The 23,392-nt window shown below is 40.4% G+C and overlaps 1 protein-coding gene across 2 annotated transcripts in view; it reads right to left on the reverse strand.

The window, feature by feature from the left end:
- The window catches only part of GMDS (GDP-mannose 4,6-dehydratase), a 652,731-nt gene extending 631,382 nt beyond the window's left edge, over positions 1-21,349 (reverse strand). For both annotated transcript variants that reach the window (XM_027603643.2, XM_027603644.2), the window contains exon 1: positions 21,013-21,349. In XM_027603643.2, the coding sequence (XP_027459444.1) occupies positions 21,013-21,114 (102 nt within the window). In that variant the 5' untranslated portion in view covers positions 21,115-21,349. The remainder of the gene's footprint in view (positions 1-21,012) is intronic.
- Between the last annotated feature and the right edge of the window lie 2,043 nt (positions 21,350-23,392).

The raw sequence follows: 23,392 nt of genomic DNA on the forward strand, positions 1-23,392 counted from the left end.
CACTAGGTCACAGGCCGGGTGAGCACTGAGTGTGGCCAGAGACCGGGGAGACGGCAGTGATTGACTGCTTTTCTCTGGGGGCGCACTGAGGAGCGGGGCCCCGAGCACTAGGCTCCTCCGGGAAGAGGAGTCTCCTCCGTCTCTTCAGGTGGCTTCCCTGCTCATCCTCCAAAGCTGTACCGAGAGCTGGCAGGGAACAAAAGCTCCCGAGAGCAAACTCAAGCAGATTGCTTAGCCTGGACTCACAAGGGTGGGGCAATTCCACCTCCAACAAAGACATTTGGAAACCAAGGCAACAGTCCCCTCCCCCAGAAGATCAGCCGAACAGCCAGCCAAGACGAAGTTTACCATCAAGGAGAATGTGAGAACTCCAGAGCTAGGGGAATACTGCACATAGAATTCATGGCTTTTTTACCATGATTCATTAGTTTTTGAAAGTTAATTTTTTTAATTTTTTTTTAATTTTTCTTTTTCCCTTTTTCAACCAACATCTTATCAATCCCTTTAAAAAAAATTTTTTATTTTTCATTTTTAGAGTCATGTTCTATCCCTTCATATTAGTTACCCTGATTTTTGGCATATATATATATAAGTTGTTCTCTCTTTAAAATTTTGAGATACAGTTTCTTCTAAGAGATCAAAATATACCCTAAATGTCTAGTGTATGGCTCTGTTCTAGTCTCCTGCCTGAGCACACTCTCTCCTTTTTTTTTAAAATCTTCTTCTTTCTTTTTTCAAACAACTTCTTATCAATTCCTTTTATAAAATCTTTTATAATTTTCATCTTTACAATCATCTTCCATCCCTTCATTGTGTCAACCCTTATTTTGTACATACATAAGTCTTTCTTTCTTTAAAATTTTAGCAGGCACTATCGTCTCACAGACCAAAATACACCCAGAATCTAGTGTGTGGCAGTAATCTATGCACTAGCCTGATCATATTTGATCATATTCTGGGTTTTTTTGTTTTGTTCTGTTTTTGTTTGTTTTTATCTTTTTCTTTTTCTTTTTTCTTTCTTTCCCTTTCTTTTCCCCTGGTTTCAGGTCTTTTCTGATTTGTTTAGAGTATATTTTCTGGGGACATTGTTAACCTGTAAGCATTTTGTTCTCTCATTCATCTATTCTCCTCTGGACAAAATGACAAGACAAAAGAAATGACCTCAGCAAAAAGAACAAGAGGTAGTACCGTGTGCCAGGGACCTACTCAATATGGACATTAGTACAATGTCGGAACTAGAGTTCAGAATCATGATTTTAAAGATACTAGCTGGGCTTGAAAAAAGCATGGAAGTTATTAGAGACACACTTCCTAGAGAAATAAAAGAACTAAAATCTAACCAAGTCAAAATGAAAAAGGCTATTAATGAGGTGCAATCAAAAATGGGGGCACTAACTGCTAGGATAAATGAGGCAGAAGAGAGAATGAGCGATATAGACCAAATGATGGAAAATAAAGAAGCTGAGAAAAAGAGAGATAAATAACTACAGGATCACAAGGGCAGAATTTGAGAGATAAGCGATACCATAAGACGAAACATTAGAATAATTGGGATCCCAGAAGAAGAAGAAAGAGAGAGACAGGCAGAATGTATACGGGAGCAATTACAGCAGAGAACTTCCCTAATGTGGGGAAGGAAACAGGCATCAAAATCCAGGAGGCACAGAGCACCCATCTCAAAATAAATAATAATAGGTCAACACCCCGACATTTAATAGTAAAACTTATGAGTCTCAGAGACAAAGAGAAAATCTTGAAAGTAGCTCCGGAGAAGAGATATGTAACCTATAATGGTGGAAACATTAGATTGGCAACAGACCTATCCACAGAGACAAGGTAGGCCAGAAAGGACTGGCACGATATCTTCAGAGCACTAAACTAGAAAATATGCAGCCAAGAACACTATATCCAGCTAGGCTGTCATTGAAAACTGAAGGAGAGATAAAAAGCTTCCAGGACAAACAAAAACTAAAGGAATTTGCAAACACGAAACCAGCCCTCCAAGAAATACTGAAAGGGGTCCTCTAAGCAAAGAGAGAGCTTAAAGCAGCATAGACCAAAAAGGAACACAGACATATACAGTAACAGTCACCTTACAGGCAATACAAGGGCACTAAATTCATATCCTTCAATAGTAACCCTGAATGTAAATGGGCTCAATGCCCCAATCAAAAGACACAGGCTCTCAGACTGGATTAAAAAACAAGACCCATCGATATGCTGTCTGCAAGAGACTCATTTTAGACCCAAAGACAGCCCCACATTGAAAGTGAGGGGGTGGAAAACCATTTACCATGCTAATGGAAACCAAAAGAAAGCTGGGGTGGCAATCCTTATATCAGACAAACTAGATTTTAAAACAAAGACTGTAATAAGAGATGAGGAAGGACACTATATCCTACTTAAAGGGTCTATCCAACAAGAAGATCTAACAATTGTAAATATCTATGCCCCTAACATGGGAACAGCCAGTTATATAAGGCAATTGATAAGAAAAGTAAAGAAACACACTGACAACAATACAATAATAGTGGGGGACTTTAACACCCCCCTCACTGAAATGGACAGATCATATAAACAAAAGATCAACAAGGAAATAAAGACTTTAAATGACACACTGGACCAAATGGACTTCACAGTCATATTAAGAACATTCGATCCCAAAGCAACAGAATACACATTTCTCTCTAGTGCCCATGGAACATTCTCCAGAATACATCACATCCTAGGTTACAAATCAGGTCTCAACCGCTACCAAAAGATTGGGATTATTCCCTGCATATTTTTGGACCACAATGCTTTGAAACTAGAACTCAATCAACAAGAGGAAAGTCTGAAAAAACTCAAATACATGGAGGCTAAGGAGCATCCTACTAAAGAATGAATGGGTCAACCAGGAAATTAAAGAATTAAAAAAATTCATGGAAACCAATGAAAATGAAAACACAACTCTTCAAAATCTTTGGGATACAGCAAAGGCAGTCCTAAGAGGAAAGTATATAGCAATACAAGCCTTTCTCAAGAAACAAGAAAGGTCTCAAATACACAACCTAACCCTACACCTAAAGGAGCTAGAGAAAAAACAGCAAAGAAAGCCTAAACCCAGCAGGAGAAGAGAAATAATAAAGAACAGAGCAGAAATCAATGAAATAGAAACCAAAAGAACCGTAGAACAGATCAATGCAACTAGGAGCTGGTTCTTTGAAAGAATTAACAAGATTGATAAACTCGTGGCCAGACTTATCAAAAAGAAAAGAGAAATGACGCAAATCAACAAAATCATGAATGAAAGAGGAGAGATCACAACCAACACCAAAGAAATACAATTATAAGAACATATTATGAGCAACTCTATGCCAGCAAATTAGATAACCTGGAAGAAATGGATGCACTCCTAGAGTTGTATCAACTACCAAAATTGAACGAGGAAGCAATAGAAAACCACTAAGGAAATTGAAGCAGTCATCAAAAATCTCCCAACAAACAAAATCCCAGGGCCAGACGGCTTCCCAGGGGATTTCTACCAAACATTTAAAGAAGAATTAATACCTATTCTCCAGAAACTGTTCCAAAAAATAGAAACGGAAGGAAAACTTCCAAACTCATTTTATGAGGCCACCATTACCTTGATCCCAAAACCAGACAAACATCCCATCAAAAAGAATTACAGAACAATATCCTTGATGAACATGGATGCAAAAATTCTCACCAAAATACTAGCCAAGAGGATCCAACAGTACAGTTAAAGGATTATTCATCATGACCAAGTGGGATTTATCCCTGGGCTGCAAGGTTGGTTCAACATCTGTAAATCAATCAATGTAATATAATACATTAATCAAAGAAAGAACAAGAACCATAGGATCCTCTCAATAGATGCAGAAAAAGCATTTGACAAAGTACAGCATCCTTTCTTAATCAAAACTCTTCAGAGTATAGGGATAGAGGGTACATACCTCAATAACATAAAAGCCATCTATGAAAAACCTACAGCGAATATCATTCTTAATGGGGAAAAGCTGAGAGCTTTCCCCCTAAGATCAGGAACGTGGCGGGGATGTCCACTATCACCACTGGTATTCAACATAGTATTAGAAGTCCTAGCCACAGCAATCAGACAACAAAACGAAATCAAAGGCATCCAAATCGGCAAAGAGGAAGTCAAACTCTCACTCTTTGCAGATGATCTAATACTTTATGTGGAAAACCCAAAAGACTCCACCCCAAAACTGCTAGAACTCATAAAGAAATTCAGTAAATTGGCAGGATATAAAATCAATGCACAGAAATCAGTGGCATTCCTATACATCAACAACAAGACAGAAGAGAGACAAATTAAGGAGTTGATCCCATTTATAATTGCACCCAAAACCATAAGATACCTAGGAATAAATTTAACCAGAGGCAAAGGATCTGTACTCAGAAAACTATAAAATACTCAGGAAAGAAATTGAAGAAGACACAAAGAAATGGAAAAACATTCCATGCTCATGGATTAGAAGAACAAATATTGTGAAGATGTCAATGCTACCTAGAGCAATCTACAAATTCAATGCAATCCCCATCAAAATACCAACCACTTTTTTCAAAGAAATGGAACAAATAATCCTAAAATTTGTATGGAACCAGAAGAGACCCCGAAGAGCCAGAGGAATGTTGAAAAAGAAAAGCAAAGCTGGCGGCATCACAATTCCGGACTTCCAGCTCTATTACAAAGCTGTCATCATCAGGACAGTATGGTACTGGCACAAAAACAGACACATAGATCAATGCAACAGAACAGAGAGCCCAGAAATGGACCCTCAACTCTATGGTCAAATAATCTTGGACAAAGCAGGAAAGAATGTCCAATGGAAACAAGACAGTCTCTTCAACAAATGGTGTTGGGCAAATGGGACAGCCACATGCAGAAGAATGAAACTGGACCATTTCCTTACACCACACACAAAAATAGACTCCAAATGGTTGAAAGACCCAAACGTGAGACAGGAGTCCATCAAAATCCTAAAGGAGAACACAGGTAGCAACCTCTTCGACCTCAGCCGCAGCAACTTCTTCCTAGAAACATCACCAAAGGCACGGGAAGCCAGGGCAAAAATGAACTATTGGGATTTCATCAAGATAAAAAGCTTTTGCACAGCAAAAGAAACAGTCCACAAAACCAAAAGACAACCGACAGAATGGGAGAAAATATTTGCAAATGACATATCAGATAAAGGGCTAGTATCCAAAATCTATAAAGAACTTATCAAACTCAACACCCAAAGAACAAATAATCCAATCAAGAAATGGGCAGAAGACATGAACAGACATTTTTCCAGAGAAGACATCCAAATGGCCAACAGGCACATGAAAAAGTGCTCAACATCGCTCGGCATCAGGGAAATCCAAATCAAAACCTCAATGAGATACCACCTCACACCCGTCAGAATGGCTAGAATTAACAAGTCAGGGAACGACAGATGTTGGCGGGGATGTGGAGAAAGGGGAACCCTCCTACACTGTTGGTGGGAATGCAAGCTGGTGCAACCCCTCTGGAAAACAGTATGGAGGTTCCTCAAAAAGTTGAAATTAGAGCTACCATTCGATCCAGCAATTGCACTACTGGGTATTTACCCCAAAGATACAAATGTAGGGACCCGAAGGGGTACGTGCACCCCAATGTTTATAGCAGCAATGTCCACAATAGCCAAACTGTGGAAAGAGCCAAGATGCCCATCGACAGATGAATGGATAAAGAAGAAGTGGTATATATACACAATGGAATATTATGCAGCCATCAAAATAATCTTGCCATTTGCAACAACTTGGATGGAACTAGAGGGTATTATGCTAAGCAAAATAAGTCAATCAGTGAAAGACGTGTATCATACGATCTCACTGATATGAGGAATTCTTAATCTCAGGAAACAAACTGAGGGTTGCTAGAGTGGTGGGGGGTGGGAGGGATGGGGTGGCTGGGTGATGGACAATGGGGAGGGTATGTGCTATGGTGAGCGTATGAATTGTGTAGGACTAATGAATTACAGCCCTGTACCTCGGAAACAAATAATACATTCTATGTTTAAAAAAAAAAAAAAAAAGAAGATAGCAGGAAGGGAAAAAATGAAGGTTGGGAAATTGGAAGGGGAGACGAACCATGAGAAACAAACTGAGGGTTCTAGAGGGGAGGGGGGTGGGGGAATGAATTAGCCTGGTGATGGCTATTAAAAAGGGCACACATTGAATAGAGCACTGGGTGTTATACGCAGAAAATGAATCATGGAACACTACATCCAAAACTAATGATGTAATGTATGGTGATTAACATGACATAATAAAATAAAATTAAAAAAAAATTGAGGAAGACACAAATGGAAAAACGTTCCATGCTCATGGAATGGAAAAACAAATATTGTTAAATTGTCCATGCAACCTAAAGCAATCTACACATTCAATGCAATTCCTATCAAAATACCATCAGTTTTCACAGAACTGGAACAAATAATCCTAAAATTTGTATGGAACCACAAAGACACCAAAGAGCCAAAGGAATGTTGAAAAAGAAAACCAAAGCAGGGGCATCACAATTCCAGACTTGAAGCTCTATTACAAAGCTGTGATCATCAAGACTATATGGTACTGGCACAAAAACAGACATATAGTCCAACGGAACAGAATAGAGAGCCCAGAAATGGACCCTCTACTACTCTTCGACAAAGCAGGAACAAATATCCAAAGGAAAAAAGACAGTCTCTTCAAGAAATGGTGTTCGGAAAATTGGACAGCTACATGCAGAAGAATGAAACTGGACCATTTCCTTATACCATACACAAAAACAGATTCAAAATGGATGAACGACCTAAATGTAAGACAGGAACCCATCAAAATCCTTGAGGAGAACACAGGCAGCAACCTCTTTGACCTCAGCCGCAGCAACTTCTTGCTAGACACGTCTCCAAAGGCAAGGGAAACAAAGGCAAAAATGAACGATTGGGACTTCATCAAGATAAAAAGCTTTTGCACAGCAAAGGAAACAGTCAACAAAACCAGAAGACAACTGACAGAATGGGAGAAGATATTTGCAAATGACTTATCAGATAAAGGGCTAGTATCCAAAATCTATAAAGAACTTATCAAACTCAACACCCAAAGAATAATCTAATCAAGAAATGGACAGAAGACATGAACAGACATTTCTGCGAAGAAGACATACAAATGGCCAACAGAGACATGAATAAAAATGCCCCACATCACTTAGCATCACGGAAATACAAATCAAAACCACAGTGAGGGGTGCCTGGGTGGCTCAGTCGATTGAGCAACTGCCTTCATGTCAGGTTATGATCCTGGGGTCCTGGGATGGAGCCCCGCATCAGGCTCCCTGCTCAGTGGGAAGCCTGTTTCTCCCTCTGCCTGCCGCTCCCCTGGCTTACGTGCTTTCTCTCTGACAGATAAATAAATAAAATCTTTAAAAAAAAGACCACAATGAGATACCACCTCACACCAGTCAGAATGGCTAAAATTAACAAGTCAGGAAATGACAGATTTTAGCAAAGATGCGGAGAAAGCAGAACTCTCCTACACTGTTAGTGGGAATGTAAGCTGGTGCAGCCACTCTGGATAACAGTATGGAGGTTCCTCAAAAAGTTGAAAATAGAGCTACCCTACAACCCAGCAATTGCACTACTGGGTATTTACCCCAAAGATATAAATGTAGTGATCCGAAGGGGCACCTGCACCCCAATGTTTATAGAGCAGTGTCCACAATAGCCAAACTATGGAAAAGAGCCCAGATGTCCACTGACAGATGAATGGATAAAGATGTGGTATACATACATACACACACACACACACACACACTGGAATATTACACAGCCATCAGAAAAATGAAATCTTGCCATTTGCAACAACACGGATAGAACTAGAAGGTATTATGCTAAGCAAAATAAGTCAATCAGAGAAAGACAATTATCTCACTGTAATTTTCTAAAAAGTGACAATGATCTCACTGATATGTGGAATTTTAGACACAAGGCAGAGGATCATAGCTAAGAGGAATAAATGAAACAAAAAGAAACCAGAGAGGGAAACAAACCATAAGAGACTCTTAATCTTAGGAAACAAACTGAGGGTTGCTGGAGGGGAGGGCGGTAGTTAGATGGGGTGACTGGGTGATGGACACTGGGGAGGGTATGTGTTGTAATGAGCACTGGATATTATATAAAACTGATGAATCACAGATCTGTACCCCTGAAACAAATAATACATTATATGTTAATTAAAAATAATAATAATTAAAAAGAAAAGACTGCTAGAGGTACAAATGCAAGGCTTTTTCACTCTGCATTAAGGAACATGCTTCCATTATATGTGACTGAGCAATTCACTTCAGCATTATAATCAAATCCAATATTCAAGCATATAAACATATAACTAAGCTCTCATGGCACAATTTTCAAGTATAATTATGAAGTGTAAACACTTTCTATAAATAATAAATCCTTATTTTCTTCATCCTTGAAGTTAAAAATAAATCATATGAAAGTCAGAGAAAGGATCCTCTAAAATTTACATGTAGTGAAAATCTTAAAAGGCACAGCATGAACAGTCTGATAAAGGCAAACACACCCCTCAGCAAAATCCCTTCATATAAAAATTATCTAACTTCAATTCCATGTAACACGGTTCTATGTAACTGAACACCAAAACAACATCCTAAAAGCAGTCATTTCAGTGAATGGATTTCTATACACAATTGTGTTACTACTTATGGTAAGTCACAAGATTTGGCAGGAAAACCACTTACTGGCTTGCCAAAAGCTAAGTTTGGCACACTGGTGCCCCACTGCCAAGAACACTACCGATAATTGGCTTTCTATCCCACATAATTATCTTCCAAGTATGCTTCACTCAGTCACTCCCCACGTACTAAGCTCCTATGGAAATGGTTAATGGAACTGAGCACCTTGTTTCCAATTCATCTGGAAGCATGGGATTCCCAAAATTCTTTATAGAAGGAATAAAGGGACAAGCTGAAAGTTGGAGGAATCTTGCATAAGAACATGACATTGGGGAGGGTATGTACTATGGTGAGCGCTGTGAACTGTGTAAGACTGATGAATCAGACCTGTACCCCTGAAACAAATAATAGATTATATGTTAATAAAAAAAAAGACAAAAAGCTTCTGCACAGTGGAGGAAACAATCAATAAAACTAAAAGGTAACCTACAGAATGGGAAGAGATTTTTGCAAAAGTCATATCTGAAAAGGGTTAGTATCCAAAATCTATAAGGAACTTATCAAACTCAACACCCAAAAAACAAATAATCCAGCTAAGAAATGGGCAGACAACATGAATAGACATTTTTCTATAGAAGACATACAGATGGCCAACAGACACATGAAAAGATGCTCAACATCACGCATCATCAGGGAAACACAAATCAAAACCATGGTGAGATATCACCTCACACCTGTCAGAATGGCTCAAATTAACAACACAAGAAACAACCGATGTTGGCAAGGATTTGGAGAGAGGGACCCTCGTGCACAGTTGGTGGGAATGCAAACTGGTGCAGCCACTGTGGAAAACAGTGGGGAGGTTCCTCAAAAAGTTAAAAATATAACTACGCTATGATCCAGCAATTGCACTACTAGGTATTTACTGAAAGGACACAAAAATACTGATTCGAAGAGATACATGCACCTTGATGTTTATAGCAGCATTATCAATAAAGCCAAACTATGGACAGGGCCCAAATGTCCATCAACTGATAAATGGGTAAAGAAGATGTGGTGTATATACACACAGTGGAATATTACTTAGCCATCAGAATGATATCTTGCCATTTTCAACAACATGGATAGAGCTAGAGTGTATTATGCTAGGCAAAATGAGTCAGAGAAAGAAAAAACCATATGGTTTCACTCATGCGGAATTTGAGAAATGAAACAGGTGAACATGGGGGAAATAAAAGAGAGATGCAAACCATAAAACGGACTGAGAACAGACTGAGGGCTGCTGGAGGAGAGGTTGGTGGGGGTATGGGTTAAATAGGTGATGGGTATTAAGGACAGTACTTGTGATGAGCACTGGGTGTTGTATATAAGTGATGAATCACTAAATTCTACTCCTGAAACTAATATTATACTATGTGTTAACTGGAATTTAAATAAAAACTTGAAACAAAAAATGAACAACAAAAAAATAACATGACATTAGTAAAATTTAAATAGTAAGATAAAGAGGGAGGGAGAGCTGAAGTATACTGGGATAACCTACTTCAATCATGAAACTAAAAGGACAAATGTTAGTTTTGATACCAGATAAGTGGGAGCCACAGAAAATTCTGGGGGATGAGCAAGAGGACTGGTGATGAGCACCGTACAGCAGCATGGACACACCTAGGGCTTTCCCACTCCACAGCTGCTGTCCAGGTTGTTACAAGAGACTATGTGGCCATGATCTTTCACCTGCATCCCAAGCTTATATTTTAAATAGATTACAGATTATTTGAATTTGAATGTCATGCTCTCACCTCAAATTCAAAAGGAGGAAAACTGAATTTAGTATCTTCCCCAGAAAACTGGCTTTCTTTCCCAATGACTGCATTTCTGGCCATGGTAATTCCATCCAGCCAGTCTCCAAAATTAAAATAGCCTTGAGATTTCTAACCCCTGCCCTGTCGCATTCCCTACACCTAACTGATCACAAAGTCCCGTTGTCCCTTTGATTACCTTTCCTTCTCCACAACCAATACTGTTTGCATCTGTATCTTCATAATTACAAGAGGCTCCTAGCAGGTCTTCCTGCCTCTGTTGTTTTGCTACTCAAATTCATTCTGTATTACCTACACCAAACTGCATTCTCAGAACACTTCTCTATCCTTCTCTCACACCTCCCAATCTTGAGACGTTATTACACATAATTTATTATATATAGTGAATTATTTATTATACATAATAAATAGCACTATCATTTCAGAAAATGTGTGTGGGGTATTGTGTGAGGTATTATTATAATCATAATATGTAATCCACATATCAATTTGTAATGTGAGTATAATTAATTGCATTTTAAAGAGGAAACTAAGGTTCAAGTTTATTAAGTAACTCACTTAGGGACACTCAGCCAGTAAATGGCAGACACTGAAGAGAAGGTCCATTCTAGTAATGGGGCAAACAAAGGTCCCTATTATGTACCAGAATTATTTTCTACTTGGTAAAATTACTCTTCCAACCTGACAGCAAAGGTAAGTAACTTGCCCAAAGTCATGCAGCTCATGCAGCTCCTAAGTAACTAATCAGTAATTCAAACCTAAATCAGGCTAAAAATCTAACTCATTCTCCTCCACTTGTGCTAACACAGAGCCCCAGCCTTCAGAGTTTGCAAGATTAGTCGTCAATATAAGCCCGCCAATGAACTAATTAAAGATATGACCCACATGACACAGCTAATAAAATGAGAGGCATTTAATGTAGTGATTAGTACAAGCTTATTTCACTACTATAATCCACCTCTCCACAACTGCAAAAAACTCTTGAATATGCTGTTTTTGAAACTTAATAATTTATTTATCTCTCCTTAGAATTTATTTGTTGATACTAATTACAAACTTCATAGAAAATTAATGGGATTTACATTTCAGATCTGACTTTGCAAACAATGACTGGAGTGACCTTTGGATGACAATATATTTAACCTCCATATTCCTTGAGGATAATAAGAAAACTGCATCACAGAAGGCTGTTTTGCTTCAGTAATGAGCATAAACCCTTTGAACAGTGCCCAGCACAAAGTAAATGCTCAGTACGTGTTAATTATTGTAACTACCATAATTATCATCACCATCATCACTACCTAGAACATTAATGTTATAATGTTACCAGAACATGATGTTACCAGAACATCAAAATTATAAGGATGGTCATTTTTGTCATTATGTTCACTGTTGTATCCCCAGCGCCTGACACATAACTGGCACTCAAACATTTCTTAAGTGCATTATGATTACTAGTACTTCTATTACTAAGTAGAGGATGACTCACACCAAAATATAATTCCCTCTGTGAGAAAAGATAAATTAAGCATGAAAAAAATTGCTACCTGGAAATTTAGAAGAGGTATGAAATAGAGAATTGCTAGTAGCCCAAATACAGTGCTATTGGAAGAGAGAAGAGGGGAGGCTACTCTCAAGTCAAGGAAGCATCTATTCAGATTAAACTGGCCCACCAGAATAAAAGTCGAGTCAAAAGTACTTGGTAAGATCATTTTGAAGGCCAAAACATTTTCAGGCTTAGACCAGGCTTCCCTGTTCATTACAGGGTACGAGAACCTAGAATAGAGGACTTCTGAGTCTCCTAAGGAGAATCTAATTAGACCTTGACAGCAAGGACAAACCCCACCATATAGAAAGGAAAAGTAGCATTAGAGAAAGATAAAAAAAATGTCCCTAAGGGCACAGCACACAAACGGGGAGCTCTAAGTCTCGATCCACTCACCGGTGGAAGGATCCTGGGAACGAGGACCCTTACAAGCAGCTATACAAGCAACAGCGCAGCCTCTCACCTGCCCCTCTCTACCACACTGAAAACGCAGACTATCCATGTGCTCATTAGAGCTTATGGGCAACCTCTCCAGGCACAATTTTCATCTAGACAACCCATCACCCAAGCTGCAGGCCCAGGGACCTACCCACATCTGAGTATCCTATTAATTGGCTCTTGGCTCCTGGTCCTCCACTAGAAGGTTTATGGGCAGGGAGAAGCAAAGTTTTCATCTTTTACTGAAAAATCCCTTGGAGAACTGAAAAAAACAGTGGGGAAAGGAGCCACCAGAAGCTTTCAAAAGGTCTCAGAGAACGTAGTGCTCTACCTCCATTCCCCACCCCATTCCAGACTTCTACTAAGACACACAAACCTACATGTTAACATCACCTAATGGGCATGGTAAGGTACCAATCAAAATATGTAACAGCCTTTAAAAACAACTTCTTGAGAGCTGTGAACTTCTGCAGTTTGTTGACAAACTGTCCAAGTAAGCTAGTCTGACGAGACAGGAGAGAAGGTCCTGAGAAAAAAACTAGTGCATTAAGACTTCTTAGGCAAGTCTGAAATTCTCCAAGTCTCAGTTTCCTTGTTTGATATAAAGTGGACAGTAAAAATTTGTACCACCTGGGGTGAAATGAGATAATTTGGTGTGGTTTTTTTTTAAAGATGTATTTATTTATTTTAGAGGTGGGAAGGGGCAGAGGGAGAGGGAGAGAGAAATTTAAGCAGACTCAGCTGAGCACAGAGCCCAGTGTGGGGCTGGATCTCATGACCCTGAGATCACCACCTGAGCCAAAACCAACAGGCAGACACTTAACCAACTGCAGCACTTAGGAGCCCCAAAATGAGATAATTTATAGAGGGTGTTTGGTACATTGCATGGCACACAGTAATCATTCTATCAATGTCAGTAATTTTTTTCTGTACCCTCGCCCCATATAATTATCTACTAAGTATCCAGAAGGCAAACATTTTGCCTCACTCCTTAAACCTGATTCATAGCCAAATAATTCTCGTTTAGTGGTAACTTTTACTTAACAAAAGTTCAGGAGAGGATGCTTCAAAGGACAGGCAAATTGAGAACTCTATACCTCCAAGAACCATTCAGGATCACAAGAACAATTAAGAGTACTTTCAGTTCATCTAGAAATCAAGTCAGTAACTAACAAAAGTCACTCTCAATTTCAGCCTTGGGGTCCTGAAGCCAAACATGGAGACGTGCAGCACTGGCTTTTCCCATGTTGTGAGTAGATAAGGTAGCACTCAATAAGTCTGGGGGCACTGGAGGCAAACTACCAACTCAGGACAGTATACGACCCTGAACGAACAGTGAATGTCTAAGGTCTCTAAAGAATGTGTTGTCTAACATGAAAAGATGCTCAGCATCTCTCATCATAGGGGAAATGCAAATCAAAACCACAATGAGATATCAACTCATACCTGTGAGAATGCCTAAAATCAAAAAGACAAGAAATAGCAAGTGTTGGCAAGGATGTGGAGAAAAAAGAACTCTTATGCACTGTTGGTGCAAACGTAAATTGGTACAGCCACTGTGAAAAACAGTGTGGAGGTTCTTCAAAAGAGAAATACCATATGATCCAATAATTCCACTAATGGGTATTTACCAAAGAAAACAAAGACACTAATTTGAAAAGATATATGCACCCTATGTTTATTGCAGCATTGTTTAAAATAGCCAAGATATGGAAGCAACCTAGTATCCATAAATAGACAAATGGATAAGGAAGATGTAGTGTACACACACACACACACACACACACACACACACACACACACACACAGGAATATTATGCAGCTATTAAAAAGGATGAGCTTACCATTTACGACAACATGAATGGACCTAGAGGGTATAATGCTAAGTGAAATAAGTCAGAGAAAGACAAATTCCATATGACTTCACTCATATGTGGAATCTGAAAAACAGGACAAATGAAAAAACAAAAAGTAGAATCAGACCTATAAATATAGGGAACTAAATGATGGTTGCTAGAGGGAAGGGGGTAGGAGGATGAGCAAAATGGTTGAAGGGGATACAGATACAGGCTTCCAGTTATGAAATGAGTAAGTCACAGGAATAAAAGGCACAGCATAGGGAATATAGTCAAAGGTACTGTAACAGTTGTTCTGTAGTGACAGATGGCAGCTACCCTTGTGGTGAACACAGCATAAAGTAGAGAGAAGTTTAATCACTAAGTTGTACACCTGAAACTAATGTAACACTGTGTGTCAATTACACTCAAATAAAAAAATTGAAAGAATGTGTTGTCTAAAGTTAACCTTTCTTTAGTCCCTACAATCTTAATTTTCCTTTATAGATCCAATACTAAAGATTCCTATTTAATTACCCTAAGCCTCTCAATCTTTGCAGAGTGCAAATATTTTGTTAAAATAAGATGTTAAATGTTACACAAAATTACTTTTACCTTACATATTGAAACAGATTTGATTACTTATTATGTTTATTATTATTCAACTTTCTAGAACACTACAATATACATTACTACATATAGTTTTTACTCCAATTGTCCTGTCTTAAAGCAGTCTCTCTTTCTTGTTAAGGGAAAAGAGTGTTGACAAGTCCTAAGTCAATGATGGAAAGAGAAGAGTCTGGGGTTCTATCCCTAACACTACCATTAATTTGCTGTGTGACCTGGGGAAATCACACTTTCTCAATCTTCTTTCCTCCTCTACATTATAATGTTAATTTAACTCCAGTTCTAAAATCCCAACATGTATGCCAAAGGAATATGTTTCAAATTTAGTGGTAAATATGAATACAAAAACAGTAGGAAATCTATCACACAAAACTGGACATGTTACCTTTTTTCCCTGAAATGAATATATTCATATCCTTTAAATCTTAAGTTATAACAAATCATTTCATCTCTTAAACTGCAATTTGTCTGTCAAGTATATACAGTCCAATTCTGCCCAGTACCCTGCTGATGTCTTACTTCTACCCAACCAAAAAGGAACGCATCATAACATTTTATTCTCATTTCTACAGTCAGCTGCAAGACAATAAACATCAGTAACTGAAGATTAATTTGTTTATCAAACATTTTGAGTACCTAACCTGTACCAGTTATACCAGACATAGGGGATAAATGATTAAGACACTTTTTCCTATCCTCATGGAGTCACAATCCTGTAAAGACATAACACACGTGCCATCACTCCCTTTCCCAGGCAGATATCACTAACCAATCATGGGCCTCTCCCTTGAACTGGAAAAAGCCTTGGCTCCAGGATTCCATGTAGCCATTACCAATCAAATGGGCTAGTTTTAATAGAACACATCACATTTCACTAAATCTCCATCTACATAAGTGATGATTCTGATACCTACATTGGAATGTAGAAGTTTGTAGGAAACTGAATATGGATTAGAAAGTAAAACCAAAAGAGGTAATGTCCCAGTTATCTATTATAAATCAATTGAAGCATAATTTAAAAGGGGATAAGGAAAACTGTGGGAAGAATGGTACTTCCTGCCAATTCTCAATCACCATTTTCTAATATGTTAAATTAACTCTTAAATGAAGAACATGAAGCCTGCAAGAGCCACCTGAGTCTAGGGAATTAGGTCATCCATTTTACATGTTTTCTTTAAAGACCAGAAACTAATAAAGTAGTGAAAATTAAAAATAAGACCATAAAAACAAAATTCTGAAACAAAATAATATGACTTAAAGAATCTGACCTTGATAACTCAAAGTGTCCATCTCTTTCATCTTTGCAAGACTTAGCAAAAGTTTGTTGTCTTCCAACCACAGACAAGTTAAGTCTTCTTGACTGTAACTATTTAAAGATAAATGCTTTGTCTTCCATGTGTCATGAAGCAGAAATCTGGAGCACTGGATTGGTACTTGCTTAAATGTTTGGCCAGATCTAAACCACTTCCCAAGGAAAATCTAGGCCAACTTACAGGTAAGAAGGACCTCACCCTGTCAAACACTTCCACTTTTAAAACACCAATATTAACCTTAAAATCAACACACCTGACAAAGTAATCTACAGTTCAAACCTGCCTACTCTCTCGGCAGTGACCAGCCTGAAATAACAGATATTAGAAAAACATCTGTTTAACAAAGGAAAAAATCCACAAACACTAACCATTCAATTATCTGTCTCTATCTACCAAAAAGTGTGCTTTTGCCATCCATTAGGGAATAATAAAAGTGTCCTAAGGAGATGACTGTCTTCTTTAAAAAACTACTATCAAGCATATTGTGCATGATGTTGTTTTGTTGTTTAAAGTTATTTCTCTAAGAGTGTAGTACTAATAAAAAGTCTGACTTACCTTTCCACTTTGTCTTGACTCACAGGAAAGTCAAAGCTGAATTTTATGTCCACCTTGACAGCAGCTATCCTTAACTTTGGGTTTTGTTTGGTACACTACCTCCACCTTTCTACTGCCTTCACTGCAGACCCCTGTTTTTTTGGTTTGGAGTTGTTGGTTGGTTTGTTGTTGTTGTTTTTCATTCTTTTTAAGATGGTCCAATGATGTTTTTTATTGATGCCACTTCAGAAACTTTTTGGAAATGAGCAAGAGGTATAAATAATTTATTAAATTCCCTCCATTATTATTACAGTGTCCTCACTGTCCCCAAAACTGTCCCCTCTCTTCACTCTTGTACATGCTGTTCAACCCAATACAGTCCCTGCTATTTCTAGAATTCAGTGACTTATCCAAGAGTCCTGGATGTTGGATAAACCATTCATTTGGCCTCTAACATACTTTTACAATACTACTTCACTACTTAACAATACTATACTACTACTTCACTACTTGTACAAGACTACAATACTACGTCACTTGTACAATACAAGTTTCCTACTTCACTACCATGCTTGAACAATACTACTTTTTTCATGTGCGTGGTCTTAAGTTCCTCAAAGACTGTAAGATCCTAGTGGGCAATGAGTACATCTTACATATCGTTATATTCCCACCAGCATCAAAACAGCCTTGTACCCTGCAGAAACAGAGTAAAGCTGTGTTGTTAATGAGAAAAGTCAACATTTTTGAAAGCCCACTAAGCAAAACTATGTGGGAGATAATATGCTGAAAGGTTTCTATCTTAAAGCAGTTTACAAACCAAAGAACTAAGACGTGCAAATTACCTATATAGCCAACAGAGATTGCATATATGTAAATACAAAGAAAGTTCCTGGAATGGCTGCATTTGGCAGGATTAGTTGTAGTAATACAGAGGCTTTAGTTGAGTGAAAAGGAGTAAGACCTGTGAGGGCATTCAGCCACAAAATGACTCCAATGGGGGTACAAAGAGATAGTATTCAAAGAACCACAAGCACATTAAGACAGTGGAGGTGAGCTCTGGGGATGGCTGGTAGAGGGCCTAGAGGCAGCAAAGCCAAGCCTGAGCGTGGTTTTCTTTAAGGTGATTTCATAAGGTAAAAACTTTAGAAAACGATTCACAATTACTGTATCAAGAACAGACAGGAGGGAGGGACGCCTGGGTGGCTCAGTCGTTAAGCATCTGCCTTCGGCTCAGGTCATGATCCCAGGGTCCTGGGATCGAGTCCCACATCGGGCTCCTTGCTCAGTGAGGAGCCTGCTTCTCCCTCTCCCTCTGCTGCTCCTCCTGCTTGTGCTCTCTCTGACAAATAAATAAAAATCTTAAAAAAAAAAAAAAAGAATAGACAGGAGGGAGAAAGCTAGTATATGAAACCTGACAGTAAGTACTAGAGATGCATAGCAGACAGGGCACCAGGGCTATCTGCATGCATTCTCAAGTGGGAATTAGGGACAACCCATTTAAGAGCCCATCATAGCACAATTGCCATGAATACCCTAAGGGCAATGGTGTCTACCTCACCTTCTTGAATCTGAGATCTCTTCTTAGAGTAAAACAGGCGCGCGCGCTCTCTCTCTCTCTCTCTCTCTCTCTCTCTCTCTCACACACACACACACACACACACACACACACACACACACACACACACACACACAAAGCTGTATTGTAATGTGTATAGCTTACCACAGAAGCAGCATTAACAAAATTGCTCTAAGCAACTCCTTGGTTCAGATCTCAGCTCTGACACTCACTGGGTGTGCACTCCCAGGGAACATACTTAACCTTTCTTAGCCACGTATAAATTGGGAATAAAAATTGTACCTGCCTCTAAGGTAGGGATATATAAAGTGTTTAGCAGAGTGAGTAGTTCAGTAAGCTCTCACCAAATATTATTTTAAAAATGGACAATAATGTATGGATTTTCAGATCTCTTGTATTAACTTCAGAGTCCTCTGAAGATCCTTGATACTCAGGTTAGAAGTCACTGTCCTAGAAGATAAATGCAAAGCATAGCAGAGCAGTAAATTCCATAAGCAAGGATTTATGTGCAGCTACAGAGTTTAGCACTCTGCCAGGGGTATAGAAGCCAACACAAGAACCCAACATGGAAAAGGACAATGCAAAGGGTGAATGTGGGAGGAAAGAGGAAAATATTGGTGCTGAAAGTAAAAGGAGACTGAAACTCAAGGAGTTTAAAGTTGGAAGTGAAGTGGTGAGCCAAAATGAAGTGGTGAGCCAAAAATGTCTGGTTAGGGCATAGCACGCTGAACATGTGCTTAAAGAAGACTCCCTGCAGCAGCCTATTGGACAAACTACAATGGGGGCCACTTCTGCACCTTCCTTGCCACTCAGTACCAAACAAATGACTGTGTTCAAAGCTCTAAACAAGGTCCCATGTCTAATCTGCGCTAATTGATAGTGCTAGTCACTTAAATTGGTATAAGCCATACCAACAGTTACATTAACAGCTTAACTAATTTCTTAAAGGTACTTAAAAAAATCTCTATCTTCAAGAGTTCATAGAAGCTTAGTAAACGTTTGAGCTTCAGATCCAGTCTAAGAAATTGGAAAAGGGGAAACCATCTACAGAAGAGTCCTCAGCATTAGGGAAAAACAAAAAAAGTATGTAGGCCATGACCTGAAAGCATATAGGCCCTTCCTTAAATTTAATGGTTCACTTCCTCAATCTCAAATCCTTGTCCTATCCACCTCTTCCACCAGTTTTCAAACAGTTTTTTATTGTAATAACCTTAAACAAAGTAAGATGAAGAACCGGAAACTAATTTGATATCTAGTAGTTAAAACCATCTAATATTCTTGCACTGTACATCGGGCCAGTTCCAATTTCTTTTCTCATGCTAGAGTGCTATGAGAGCAGAGTTTGAATCCCAATTGGACACTTCTAGTTGTTTGACTTCAGACAAATCAAACTCCCGTGCCTCACTTTCCACATCTGTAAAGTGGAGGTAAAAAAAAAAAAAAAAAAGTAACCCTTCAAAGAGTACTTGTAAAAACTAAATGAGTTAATATTAGTCAAGTGACCAATACACAACATTCATTAGCTATCATCTCCATTAGAGTAATATTAGCCACAACCAAGAGATCTCCAGAAGCACACATACAACACTTTGTCTACAAAAATAATGAGCAAAGTCATTCCATCATCAATGAATCTAAAGCAGCACAGCTTGGTTAGATCCAGTGGTGAGGTCCTACCTGTTCCAATGTCTCTTAAGAGGTGACTGTCAGGAAAGAGCCATGCTCAGTCTGCACATGGGGTTCCAACATGCAGGACAGCTCCTCAGGATTATATCACTTAAGGAACTCCTTTTGTTTGGAAATAGAACCGTAGCCTAACTTCGGACCAGTCTGTTAGATACACTTCCAATGTATTAACATGAATTTCAGGAGTTTGTGTGTTTAAAAAGTTTTTGTGAGGTGTGCTTTTTTAAGCAAAAAATATTTCCTGGTCTATGACTCCTTGGCACTACTTTCTTTTGTTTTTTCTGTCTGGAAATCTGGTGAGGGGGAACCAAAACAGCAAAAATTCCCCTGCGTCCCAAGCATTAGCAGGTAAGTGGCCTTGGCCCTTACACGGAAATACAGCAAGCTGACTACACACACACACACACACACACACACACACACACACACACACGCTTACACGGAAATACAGCAAGTTGACGCCACACACACACACACACACACACACACACACACACACACACACACACACACACACACACACACACACACACTCACAGAAAACCAGTCGTTTTTCCCTCCCCCAGCACTAGGATCTGCAAAGAACTAAATTGAAGTGCACCCTAGAGGGCTTGGAGAAACAAGCACTGCAGTCGCCGGCTGGACAGGTGAGAGAGTCTTACTCAGGTGTGAGGACCACAATCCAAGTAGAACACACGCTCCCACGCCCCAAGGGAAGCCTAGAAACATTCCATGCATTCAGCACACTCCCCACAAGGCACATCTTGTCATCGACCTCTACAACAAGCCACATCGGAAACCTTCCGGGATGCCCAGAAGGCTGTTCCTGGTAACGCAGGCAGCCCCGAGCGCGGGGCGCACACGTGCCCCAGCAGCAGCAGGCCCGGCTCGAACCCCCACCTCGGCACTCACCTGGCCCGTGATGCCAGTGATGAGCGCCACTTTTCTGGGCTTGCCCATCTCTCCGTCCCCGGAGCCCCGAGCGCTGGGGCAGCGTACCGCCGCGTGTGCCATGTCGCTACCGGCGTGTGGCGGAGGGCTGGGTGGAGCGGAGGCCAGTGGAGCAGAGGCAGCGGCGCCGAAGGGACGTGGGGGTGTGCCTGAACACAAGCCTCCTCGCCCAGGCAGTAGGGAAGGAGCGCACCGCGCGGCCAGCCGCCACAATCTGACAGGGGCGCTCGGGAGGCCGGGCCGGGAGGGCCGGGGGCGGGCCGAGGCGGGCCCCACTGCGGGGCGGCGGGGCTGCGGCCTGGCGGGCGCCGCGTCATTCGCGTCAGCCCGCGACGCTCTCGTGGCGCCCGCGGCAGGCCCCGCCCCCCGCCGACGATCGCCCCGCCACGCCACGCCTCCTCCGCCGCTGGCCGCGAGGGCAGGGCGGAGCGCCGGAGGGGCGCGTGCCGCCGGGCTCTGCTGCCTCTGGCCCGGGCTGTTACGCAGCTTCAGGAAGGGAAATGTTACCCGGTCTTTATGCCCAGCCAGTCCTTTGGCAAGGCCTGGTGTGGAGGGGGCGGGCCGTCGGCGGCCTGGACTTCACCATCTTACCCTCCTTGGAACCCCTGTCTCCTGTCCTCCGCCCCTCTGGATTTCCCAGGAATGCTAATAGTACCTGAAGATGCTGAGAGGAAGTATGGCCTGAACTTTTCATTAAGAGAAAGCTTTGAGTGCCAAATCTAGGCGTCACGGGGCCTGGGTCATCAGCTTTGATAAATAATTCCTGGAAACCTATCGCAGTGCCTTTTGATGAGTTTGGTTTTATGTTTCCTGAGGGGCACTAGCGTTACAAGGCCCCTAAATGGGGTCACAGATGTGGAGAATAACCAACCTCACCTGTAGCCTGGCTTAATGGCTCTTCTCACATTTCCCTGAAGCTTGGAACCAGGCACAAGGTTCCAGGTAACTAGATTCAAAGTATCCTAGTTCAGAGGAGTGGCAGAGTACAAGAAAGCCTGGCCCCACTCACGTGCAACTTAAGGAAATGTTGAAAAGACTGCACAGTCGGATAAACCTGGACATGGCCAACTTCAAAAAAAGTAAATCAAATGCAAGGTGGGGTCCTAAACTGACGTCTCCTGAGCTGGCTTCCATGTGGCAGCTGCACATTGGGCAGAGAGAAGGCCAGGGATGACTCACTGGGAGGATGACAGATGTGTGTACCTAAGGAGTTGGCCAGAATCCATGGAAGAGACAAAAAATCCCTATTTCCACTCCTCTATCAATCTGTACATTTTCCTCTCTGGAGTAGATCACCTCAGATCATCACTTCAAGTCACAAATTGAGTGACTAGGAGAGTGCCCAACCTATCATGCAAGTTGTTACAGACCTCAAATCCCCGAATCAGAAAAACTCAGTATTAAGTTAAAAATCTTTTTGTCCCCTAAGCTTCTCAGGAATACTCCTTAGCTTTATATATATATATAGACTTGTCTTTGGTTTCACACCTTGGCTCTCATTGTCCATTCAGAGAATGACTGAATAAATGCAGTAACAGAAGGCTCTGGGCACCTGGGTGGCTCAGTTCGTGAAGCATCCGCCTTCAGCTCAGGTCATGATCTCAGCTTCCTGGGATAGAGCCAGGCATCAGGCTCCCAGCTCAGTGGGGAGTCTGCTTCTCCCTCTGCCTCTGCTCCTCTCCCCGCCCCCAACTCATGCTCTCATGCTGTCTCTCAAATAAATAAATAATGTTTAAATAAATAAATAAAAATTTTTTAAAGTAGCAGAAGGCTACCTCTGAATGGTAAATGAAGAGGCCCTAATGCAGAGGATGGTGGGAACACTTTTATTTAGGGGAACTCACTATAAGCAAGAAATGTCTTTGAAATCTACTAGATTATATTAAAAACTTATGTTTGTTTTAACATAAATATGATTTGAATTAATTTTCAAATACATTATTTAACATTTTCCCAAAAATTCTGGGAAACTGATTACTGGGAGAGGACATACCAAGTTTATCCTGCAGCTGTGAGACCTCCTATCACACTACTGAATACTGGACATTTGCCTTTCCTAGTAAGAAATATGACAGTAGAAGACCCATAGAAAGAAAACTGATGAGGGGTGCCTGGGTGGCTCAGTCGGTTAAGCATCTGCCTTCAGCTCAGGTCATGACCCCAGGGTCCTGGGATTGAGCCCCGTATCGGATTCCCTGCTCAGCAGAGAGCCTGCTTCTCCCTCTCCCTCTACCTGCCGCTCTGCCTACTTGTGCTATCTCTCTGTCAAATAAATAAATAAAATCTTTAAAAAAAAACTGATGATATTGTAGGGCCTGTAAATGAAATAATTACAAAATGT

Source organism: Zalophus californianus, chromosome 7, assembly GCF_009762305.2.
Source record: "Zalophus californianus isolate mZalCal1 chromosome 7, mZalCal1.pri.v2, whole genome shotgun sequence".
NCBI lineage: Eukaryota > Metazoa > Chordata > Mammalia > Carnivora > Otariidae > Zalophus > Zalophus californianus.